The following is a 10927-nucleotide window of genomic DNA, read 5'->3' as shown; positions in this document are numbered from 1 at the left end:
AAGATATATATATAGTATATATATAATATAATATATATATATATATATATATACAGACGCATTATCAACAAAATAACACAAGGAGACAGAGACAGAAAGACAATTTGCAGTATCTGCATTTAAATATAAATCTTTCTATTTAAATATAAATATAAATATAAATATAAATATAAATATAAATATAAATATAAATATAAGTTAAATTATATTATGAATATTACTGTTTGCAGATACCCTCCTAATTTAAAGCATGTGCTGCACGGGGCTGACGCTGATTTAATTATGCTGGGGCTTGCGACGCATGAAGCACACTTTTATATTCTTAGAGAAACAATAACTGATACTCCTCCTGCTCCTGCTGCTGCTGCTGCTGCTGCTGCTGCAGCAGCAGCAGCAGGGGGCGGTGCTGCAGTAGGGGGTGATGCTGCAGCAGAAGAGACAGCAGATCAAGACAAGAAAAAAAGAGACAGGGAGACAGATGAGTTGCTGCAGCAGCACCAGCAGCTGCAGCAAAGGATACAAATGGAGACAGCATTTAAACCTCTTCAATTAATACAACTGCCTGTCTTAAGAGAGTATATTCAGTATGAACTCTGTGATAATGTAAGAAGCTTTTTGCTGTCTCCTTATCTGTCTCTGTTTTGGTTTCTTCTGTCTCTTTACTTGTCTCTTTACTTGTCTCTTTACTTGTCTCTTTATTTGTCTCCTTTTGTCTCTTTACTTGTCCCTTTACTTGTCTCTTTATTTGTCTCCTTTTCTCTTTACTTGTCTCTTTTTTTGTCTCTTTTCTTTGCCTATTTGTCTTTTTATTTGTCTCTTTATTTGTCTCCTTTTGTCTTTTTATTTGTCTCCTTTTGTCTTTTTATTTGTCTCCTTTTGTCTTTTTGTTTGTCTCCTTTTGTCTTTTTGTTTGTCTCCTTTTGTCTTTTTGTTTGTCTCCTGTGTCTGAATTTGTTTTTCTTGTGCATTTATTTTTATCTCCTTTTCCTTTGAAGGATTTATTATTTTATTTATTTTATTTCTGTCTGTCTTTTTTATCTGCTGCTTAGCTGCCTGTACACCCCAATGCATTCGCTGCAGCTGCTGTCCCTTCATTTCCTACTGCTGCTGCTGCTGCTGCTACTCTCACTGCTCCTGTAATTGATATTGCTGTTGTTGCTGCTGCTGTTTCTGTTGCTGCGTGATTGTACTCTTTGATGTTTGTGTTGCTGCTGTATTTGTTGGTGCTGCTGCTGCAGCATCATTGTATGTTATGATGTTTGTGCTGCTGCTCTTTCTGCTGCTGCTGCTGCTGCTGCTGCTGCATCATATATATGGTTTGCTGCTTGTGTGTGGGGTGTATCAGGGGCGTTATTGCTTAGAACGCGTGATTGACGATTTTATATTTTTATGTTTTTTATGCGGCAACGACTTCCTACCTCATTTGCCTCACCAATCTATTCAAAGAGGTAGCATTGATTGTCTCCTTGAGGTGTATAGGCACCTCAGACCTTCAATTCTCACAGGCTATCTTACAAAGGCAGGCCGCGTTAATCTCCTGCAGCTGCAAATCTTTCTTCAAGCATTTTCATCTGTTGAAGAGGAACTCATCAAGAGAGAGCTTATCAGAAAAGTAATAACGCCTATATATGCTGCTGCTGCTGAAAGCGGTGCTGCTGCTGCTGCTGCTGAAAGCGGTGCTGCTGCTGCTGCTGCTGAAAGCGGTGCTGCTGCTGCTGAAAGCGATGCTTCTGCTGCTGTTAAAAGCGATGCTGCTGCTGGAAGCGATTATGCTGCTGGTGCTGTTATTGCTTGTTGCTGCTGTTCGTTGGTGGTGTTTGGTGCTGCTGTTGCTGCTGCTGCTGCTGCTGCTGCTGTAGTGGGTATTGCTTCCTTTCTTTCTTGCTGCTGCTGCATGCAGCAGCAGACTGCAGCAGCAACAAATGTGTATGTTGAATGTTTTGATGTTTTGTTCAGGAGCGTCTTCGAGAGAAGCATCAGCAGGAGCAGCAGACTCTCCACGGCCCTGCAGCACCTCTGCGAGATCGGGGCATGCAACAGCAGCCACACTGGCAGCAGCAGCAGCAGCAGCAGCAGCAGCGACGAGAGCAGCAGCAGCAACAGCAGCAGCAGCAGCAGCAGCAACAGCAGCAGCAGCAGGGACTTCCTTCAAATGAAGAAGTTGCGAGGCAGCTAAAGCTGGCGCTGCTGCAGAAAGGCGCAGCAGGGGGCCCCACACCCACACAAAATGAATCTGCTGCTCAGGGGGAAGCAGCTAAACCTGCAGCAGCAGCAGCAGCAGCAGAAACAGCAGCAGCGGCAGCAGGTGATGCAGCAGCAAATGCTGAGACGGATCAGGCGGGAGCAGCAGCTGAAGATCCAACAGCAGCAGCAGCAACAACAGCAGCAGCAGCAGCAGATGTGGAAGCAGCAGCAGCTGCTGGAAACGGCACTACGTTGCCATCACAAGCAGCAGCAGCAGCAGCAGCAACTGAAGCAACAGGAGACACAAACACCCTGGACGCTGTCTCTGCCCCCAACGCAAAGCGGCTGAAGGCCCATGACGGAGCAGCAGCAGCAGCAGCAGAAGCAGCAGGAGCAGCAGCAGGCGGAGGGATGCTGCGCAGTCGCTGGGAAGAGGATGTGGATTTGTTTAAACAACGCATGCAAGAAGCACTCAGCGGTAGCAGAGAGCTGGGGCTGCATGCATTATTATTTGATGGTGTGGACAGCGGTGTGGGGTGTAGGAGCAGAGACAGCTGGAGGCAGCAATATTATAAAGAGAAGTTTCACTTAGCAGCAGATGATTCTGTTGCTGCTGCTGCTGCTGCTGCTGCTGAACAATATATACGAGGTCTTCAGTGGGTGCTGCTTTATTATTGCTGCGGCTGTGCTAGCTTTGACTGGGCCTTTCCTTATCATTACGCACCTCTTGCTGTTGATTTATATAATGCAGTTAGGACAATAAACCTAAGAAAGCAGCAGCAGCAGAAGCAGAAACAGCAGCAGCAGCAGCAGCAACAGCAGCAGCAGCAGCAGCAGGAAGAAGAGGATGGCTTTGAGGCGGCTGAGGTGAGGGATAAGAAAATAAAATAGTTTTTTTGCGGCTTTTGTTGGTGTTTAAATGCATGCAGACAGAAATACAAGCAACAAGAAATATATAAACAAAGAAGTATAATATACATTTATATATATGTATATATATATATATATATATTATATTTATATTTATATGTTTATTTATATTATTTGTTTTTGTTATATAAAACGAACGCCTAACCAACCTGTGATATATATATATATATATATATATATATTCATATGTATATTTATTTGTTTATATTATTTTATATTATTTATTAATACATATATTTATTTATATTTATTTATATTTATGTATTTATATTTATTTATTTGTTTGTTTATAGGATTTGTTTAAACATTCTCTGCCCTTAACACCAGTAGAGCAGCTGATGGCTGTATATTATATATATATCATTATATAGATATATTTACATAGATTTATATGTCTTTGTTTATTTATTTATATTTGTTTATTTATATTTATTTATTCGTTTGTTTATAGGATTTGTTTAAACCTTCTCTGCCTTTAAAACCAGTAGAGCAGCTGATGGCTGTGCTGCCTCCGTTTAGCGCTGCCTGTCTCCCCGCTGCTTTTTGCCGCTTACTTCGGTCTTCTGTCTCCTCTATCGCTGATTTCTATCCACTTAAATGCAACTACGACCCTAACGGTAAAAGGTAAACAAGCTCCTTATCCTCCTGCTCCTGCTGCTGCTGCTGCTGGTGCTGCTGGTGCTGGTGGTGGTGGTGCTGCTGCTGGTGCTGCTGCTGCTGCTGCTGCTGCTGCTGCTGCTGCTGGTGGTGGTGCTGCTGCTGCTGCTGGTGCTGCTGCTGGTGGTGGTGCTGCTGCTGATCATGATGATGGTTGTTGTGATGCTGCTGTTGCTGCTGATCGTGCTGCTGTTGCTGCTGCTGATGCTACTGATGCTGGTGGGTGTACTGCTGCTGGTGCTGCAGCTCGTTCTGCTGCTGTTTCTGGTGCTGCTCTTTACGCTGCTGTTGCTGCATGCGGCGTGCTTGCTGCAGCACAGACACAGCTCGCAGACTATCAACAGCAGCAACAGCCCGAAACCTCCCTCAATAATAATAATAATCATCATCATCATCATCTGCTGCTGCTGCTGCTGCTGCTGTCTGTGTGTAGGTATCAGTGGCAGTGGGTTGTGCTGCTTCCGTTTATAGACAAAGAGCGTCTGCTGTCTGCATGCGGACGATTATATTATACGTTGCTGCCAGAAGAGAAAGAAAGAAATCGCTGCTCTGAGACTGAGGTGTATGTACACCTCAGCCATCCTCTAGCAAAAGTAATACAACAGCTTACGCCCCAGCACGGCAGGGTGCTTTCAGCAGACGAAGAGCTGCAGTGGCCTGCTGCTGCTGCTGCTGCAGCTCCTGCTGCTGCTCCTGCTGCAGCTCCTGCTGCAGCTCCTGCTGCAGCTCCTGCTGCTGCTGCTGCAGCTCCTGCTGGTGCTGCTGCTGCAGCTCCTGCTGCTAAAGATAGGCGTCTGCCTCGTGCAGTGATAGGCGAAGGGTTAGAAATATCTGTGAGCAGCAGCGGCGGCTTAGGGGGCTATCTCTTTTTGTCTCCGTCTGCTCCTCAGCCTGGAGACATCGTGCAAAGCCCCATCGGTAGGCTTTCTTCTCTTTTGTTTGTTTCGTCTATTTGTTTTATTTGTTTGTTTATTTGTTTGTTTTGTTTGTTTATTAGCTTGCTTGCCTGTTTGTTTTGTTTATTTTATTTGTTTTGTTTGTTTATTTGTTTTGTTTATTTTATTTGTTCATTTGTTTTATTGTTTTATTTATTTGTTTTGTTTGTTTTGTTTGTTTGTTCGGTTGTCTCTGTGTCTCTTTGTGTCTCCTTTTTCATCCTTTGCTTCTCCTTTTATTTGTCTACTGCTGCTTGTGCTGCTGCTGCTGCTGCTGCTGCTGCTGCAGAGGGCATGAGTGCATGCAAGTGCAGCTCTGTTTGCTGCTTTGTGTCTCCTCCTCGCATGGGGGGCCCCCCTATCTCTTATTTGCTGCCAGGCGCAGACAGCGGGGGCCCTTTTCTAGATAGATACGACCTTGAAGTAAACCCTAAACCCTAAACCCTAAACCCTAAACCCTAATTAACCCTAACTAACCCTAAATTAAACCCTGAAAAAGCTTTAGATGAAACCCTAAACAACCCTAATCCTTCTTGCTGCTCTGCTTTATCTGCACTGTGAAACCCCAGATGATGATCTTTGCTGCTTTTGCTGCTGCTGCTGTTGTTGTTGCTGCTGCTGCTGCTGCTGCTGTTGCTGCAGGAAGAGTCGAGGAGGGACAGGGCTTTCAATGGAGCAGCAGCTCGGCGTATGGTTGCATTTGCTCTGGGGCGCAGCCAGCAGCAGCAGCAACAGCAACAGCAGCAGCAGCAGCAGCAAGGATACGAAGGATATCACAACGGGGGCCGCTATCAGTACAGGGGCCCCCAGGGGCCCCATCAGCAGTACTCCCAGCAGCAGCAATACCAGCCGCAGCAGCAGCAGCAGCAGCAGCAGTATAGAGGGTCTCTGCCTCCACAGCTGTGGCGGCCGCCCCCCTATGGGGGCCCTCCCCCTCCGATGTCTGTACATCCTGCTGCTCTTGCTGCTGCTGCTGCTGCTGCACCGCAGCACATGATTCCTGTTGCTATGAGGCTTCAGCAACAGTTAAATCCTATGGCCTTTGATGCAGGGCGGCAGCAGCAGCAGCAGCAGCAAAACAGATGGGGGGATGGAGCAGCAGCAGCACCGCCACCACGCATGGGGGGCCCCCCTCAGGCCCCGTGGTCTGCTGCTGCTGCTGCTCCTCACAGCAGCAACGCACAGAGGCCTTTCTACGACAACATGAGAGACGGGGGGCATGCAAGGCCCCCCTGGCAGCAGCAGCAGCAGCAGCAGCAGCAGGGGTACCCTGGCGATGGACGCTGCAGCACGCAGCCAGCCTGGAGGCCGCCCTGGAGTGGTGGTTCGAACCTGCAGCAGCAGCAGCAGCAGCAGCAGCAGCAGCAGCAACACCAGAGGAGCGACAGCAACGGGTTTGTTAATATGACGTTTAGAGGTAAATACACCTAAGACAAACTCTTATTATAAACAAACTTTTATAAACAAACTTTTACTAAAAATAAAGCAGCGAGCCTCTTCATGGTGTACGCTGCCCTGCCAATGGCCTGAGGGGACCTTTCCGAAGATGCAGCAGCAGCAGCAGCAGCAGCAGCAGCTGCTGCTGCTGCTGCTGCTGCAGTTGCTGCTGCAGGTAGTGCTGCTGCAGCTGCTGCTGCTGCACAGCTAAAGAGGGACAGCGGCACTTAAGTAGCTGCACTTTTGCTTCTATCCAGGTGTATACACACCTGAATTTGTCTTTATTGTTATTTTCAGGTGTACATACACCTGAAGATGGCTTTGTTATTTTCTTGTCTTTAGGTGCGCATACACCTGAAGATGTCTTCGTTATTCTGTTATTTCCAGGTGCAGAGACATCTATTTATTATCATTTATTCAGGTGTATGTACACCTAAAGTTGTCTTTATTTGCGTTTATTCAGCTGTACGTACACCTGGAGTTGTACTCATTATTTTATTTTCAGGTGTACGTACAGCTGACTTTCATCTGATACAATCCCATCTGATAGTCGTAGTCATATATATATATATATATATGCATAAGTACATTTAAATATAAATAAATAAATAAATAAATATATATATATATATATATAAAGCAGCTGGATAGGGATGGCGAGCGAGAAGAGGTTTGATAGTGTGTATTGTGTCTTTACTTTGTTTTATTTATTTTAACGTTTATTTATTTGTTTATAGAGTTGAGAGAAGACATTAATAATAAACAGAGTTCTCTACAAGACAAACAAACAAACGAACTAATGCTCCACAGACGCCAGGTGTATATACACCTTAAGACAATATTTTGAGTATTTAAACGCAAACTCTAGCTGTATATTCATCTATTAAGTTGAGGTGTATATATATATATATATATATATATATATATATATATATATATATTAAAGAGCGTCTCTCCTGGCGGCGCTAGGCGAGAGGAGAGGCTTTCGGTTGTTTAGCAAAGTTATATCATTTTCTTATTTAGGGTTTAGGGTTTAGGGTTTAGGGTTTAGGGTTTAGGGTTTATTAGCGTTTTGCCTTCTTTCACATCCCTGCGCCCGCATGCAGATTCTAAGGCACAGCAGAAGCTCCGTTTGTTTGTTTGTTTGTTCGTTTGTTTGTTTGTTTTTATAATAATATTTGCATTATATTAATTAAAATATATTTATTTTACTCTTAAAACAAGAAAAATATACGCTACTCTTCGCTAGACACGCTGTTGCTCGCCTGAGCAGCAGCAGCAGCAGCTGCTGCTGCTGCTGCCGCTGCTGCTGCTGCTGCTGCCTGGCGCTGCCGCCTGGTGGGGTTGTGGTGTGTGATGAAGTTTGCATGGGATTGAAGAAATCTGCTGCTGTTTGTTTTTTATTTTTGCTCTTGTCTTTATCTCAGCTACATAAAGACATTCATTTCTTATCTGCAGCAGTAACACCGCAGCAGCTGCAGCAGCAGCAACAGCAGCAGCTGCTGCAGTAGCCGCAGCAACAGCAACAGTCTCCGCTGGCTTCTCCCTGCTGTCTCCTGCGACCTAAGCCCTGTTGCTTGTTTAGGAGCAGCAGCACTGCTAACATCTGCTGCAGCAGCAAGGCTCGGCTGTACATACACCTCAAAGGTGGCTATACACCGCAGCTCGAAGCGCTGCTGCTTCTCAGCAGTTATATATAGACGCTGCTGCTGCTCTAGTGTAGCTGGCTGCTGACTGTCTCCTGTCCCCTTAGGGGCTTTTACCTCCCTCTTGCTGCCGCTCTGCTGCCTCTGTTGTCTTGATACTGCTTTGCTGCTGCTGTGCTGCTGTTGCTGCTGCTGTTGCGGTGTCTCCTCGCCTCCGCTTGCCTCAACCGAGACATTCATGACCCCACACTTAACGCTGCCGTGGGAGACAGACGGGCGCTTTCGCTGCTGCTGCTGCTGCAGCTGCTGCTGCTGCAGCTGCTGCTGCAGTGGCAGCAACTGTCGCTGGGCTGCCCCTACTGCTGCTGTTGCTGCTGCACCGATATGCCGCCAGCAGTAGTTGCTGCAGGGAGCAGCAGTCGCTGTTTACAGCAGCAGCAACGCCGACAGTACCAGCACCCGCAGCAGCAGCAGCAACACCAGCAGCAGCAACACCAGCAGCAGCAGCAGCAACAGCAGCAACAGCAGCAACAACGGCTGGAGCAGCTAAAGAGCCACAATGAAACGCAGCCCTGAAGAAGACCCTTTGGCCTTCCTCGCCAGAAAAAAGAAAACCCGACCCAGACCGAGCAGCAGCAGCAGCAGCAGCAGCAGCAGCAGCAGCAGCAGCAGTAGCAGCAGCAGCAGCAGCAGCAGGGCAGCACCAAGGGACTCCTACCACCGCAGAGACAGCGTGGCGTCTGTCTCTTCGTCTTTATTTACAGAGCGAAGACGGAGGAGACCGAGCGAAGGAGACTCTGCTGGAAGCAGCAGCAGCAGCCAAGCAACAGCAACAGCAGCAGCAGCAGCAGCAGCAGGATTTGGGGTGTCTGGAACCCCCGCCAGCAGCCAGGCATCTCTAGGGTCTCGTTTTGAGGCTTTCTCTCAGGGGAACATCGAAGAGACAGCAGCAGCAGCAGCAGCAGCAGCAACACAGTCAAGCTGGAAGCTGCCGCCGGGTTCAGCAGCAGCAGCAGCAGCAGCAGCAGCAGCAGCAAACCCTTCTTTTCCTCTCAGGGCTTCTAATGTCGTCTTACCCACAATGCCTGAGAGGGACTCCTCTCGCTGTTTGCTGCTCGCAGTGCAGCTACCAGCAGTGCGCCTTCAGCTCTTTGCTGCTGCTGCTGCTGCTGCTGCTGTTGCTGCTGCTGTACCTGCTGCTGCTGATGATGATAGTCCACCCGGTGTCGCTGTGCTGCTGATTGCGTTGCTGGGACTCCTTCTGCTGTTGCTGCTGCTGCTTTTGCTGCTGCTGCTGCTGCTGTTGAGATCGGCTTTCGTGAATGCGCCGGAGGAGGTCTTTGTTAGTAGAGATGCATTTGCTGCTACTGCTGCTGTTGCTGCTGCTGCTGCTGCTGTTTTGCTGCAGAAGGCGCGTCTGTCTCTGGCTGGGCTTGGAGCGGGTCTTGCTGCTGACACCCAACTTATTGCTGCTCTTGAAAACCTCCTAGATGTAAGCTGCTGCTGCTTATGTTGCTTCTGCTGCTGCTGTTAGTGCTGCTGATGCTGCTGCTGTTGTTGATGTTGGTGCTGCAGTTGCTCTTGATGGTTTTGCTGCTGCTCCCGCTGCTGCTGCTGTTGCTCTTGCTGCTGCTGTTGGGTGCTGCTTGTCTCGCTGCTTGTGGCGGTGGCAGCAGCAGCAGCAGCAGCAGGAATAGACATTCCTCGTGAGGCGACGCCTGCGCCTCAACTGCTGCTTCCGTTTTTGTTGCTGCTGCTGCAACTGCTACCGCTGCTGCTGCAACTGTTGCTGCTGCTGCTGTTGCTGCTGCTGCTGTTGCTGGTGTGCTGCAGCGGAGTCTGGCTCAGGGTAGGACGCTGCCAGGTGTAGAAGGAGCTTTATATAATGCATGCGGGTGTCGCGTGCAGCAGCTGCTGCTGCTGCTGTTTGAAGCAAACTCGTTTTGCTGCTACGGTGCTTCTTTAGGGTTTGCTTCGCAGGGGGTAGAGCCCCTGCTAGCAGTCCCTGCTGCTGCTGTGCGAGCAGATGCTGCAGCAGTGTATGCAGCAGCAGAAACAGCAGCAGCAAAGGCTGCAGCAGCTGCTGCAGTAGCTGCTGCTGCTGCTGCTGCTCCAGCAGCAACCCAAGGCAGAGTCATGCAGCTGCAGCAGCGAGACCTGCAGCAAGCTTCCCTCGTCTCCCGAGCAGCAGCAAAGGCGTTGCTGCAGGAGATGCACAATCAAGCAGAAGAACTCCTGGAGTTGTGGCCCCTCAGAAGGTATAGCCTATCATACAACTAGGGTTTAGGGTTTAGGGTTTAGGGTTTAGGGTTTAGGGTGTTTTTAGGGTTATTTAGGGTTTTATTTAGGGCTTTGTTAGGGTTTTATTTAGGGTTTTGTTAGGGTTTTAATTAAGATTTGAATTAGGGTTCTAATTATTGTTTTTTTAAATTAGGGTTTGAATTAGGGTTTAGGGTTTAGGGTTTAGGGTTTAGGGTTTGTTGTGTGTGCGATAAGGAGCGTAACGTTTCTGTCTCGTCCTGAAGACTCGGTCTCGTTTGCGGTTGATGCTTATTTGCTTCATCGCGCTGCTTCAGTCCATATGACGCCTTGTTTGCTGCTGCAGCAGCTACCTCCTTTAGATTTAGCTGAGACGGATGGTGTATGTACACCCGAAGCAACAGCAGGTGAAATCCTTTGGGTCCCTCTCTGGGCTGCTGAAGTACTCGCAAAACAAAGAGCAGCTAAAGTTATGCTGCCTCCCTTCCTCCATGCAGGTAATACTGCTGCTGCTGATTGTGCTGCTGCTGCTGCTGCTGCTGATAGTGCTGCTGCTGCTGATAGTGCTGCTGATGCTGCTGATAGTGCTGCTGATGCTGCTGATAGTGCTGCTGATGCTGATAGTGCTGCTGATGCTGCTGATAGTGCTGCTGATGCTGCTGATAGTGCTGCTGATGCTGCTGACAGTGCTGCTGCTGCTTATAGTGCTGCTGCTGCTGATGATAGTGCTGCTGATGCTGCTGATAGTGCTTATGCTGCTGATAGTGCTGCTGCTGCTGATAGTGCTGCTGATGCTGCTGTTGCTGCTGATGCTGCTGCTGTTGCTGAGTAAAACCAGAAGAAACAGAAGAGGCAAAAGAGACAGCAAAGAGACAGCAA

At 47.9% G+C, this 10927-nt stretch overlaps 2 protein-coding genes across 2 annotated transcripts; both read left to right on the top strand.

Moving 5' to 3' along the window:
• Positions 1-282: 282 nt before the first annotated feature.
• Positions 283-6137, top strand: EAH_00036010 (GF20490, related, related; the record flags this gene model as incomplete). Its single annotated transcript, XM_013392089.1, has 8 exons — positions 283-603; positions 1346-1612; positions 1957-2662; positions 2936-3051; positions 3566-3731; positions 4297-4689; positions 4996-5129; positions 5349-6137. 8 exons carry the CDS (start codon positions 283-285, stop codon positions 6135-6137), a joined length of 2892 nt encoding a protein of 963 aa, XP_013247543.1.
• A 2211-nt stretch (positions 6138-8348) lies between these two features.
• On the top strand, positions 8349-10880 carry EAH_00036000 (hypothetical protein, conserved; the record flags this gene model as incomplete). The annotated part of the gene is made up of 4 exons (XM_013392088.1): positions 8349-8924; positions 9198-9281; positions 9770-10047; positions 10286-10880. The coding sequence occupies 4 exons, from the start codon at positions 8349-8351 to the stop codon at positions 10878-10880; spliced, it is 1533 nt and encodes a 510-aa protein (XP_013247542.1).
• Between the last annotated feature and the right edge of the window lie 47 nt (positions 10881-10927).

This window comes from Eimeria acervulina, genomic scaffold (assembly GCF_000499425.1).
Source record: "Eimeria acervulina Houghton genomic scaffold, Eah_scaff384, whole genome shotgun sequence".
Classification (NCBI taxonomy): domain Eukaryota; phylum Apicomplexa; class Conoidasida; order Eucoccidiorida; family Eimeriidae; genus Eimeria; species Eimeria acervulina.
This window is presented reverse-complemented; position numbering and strand designations above follow the sequence as displayed.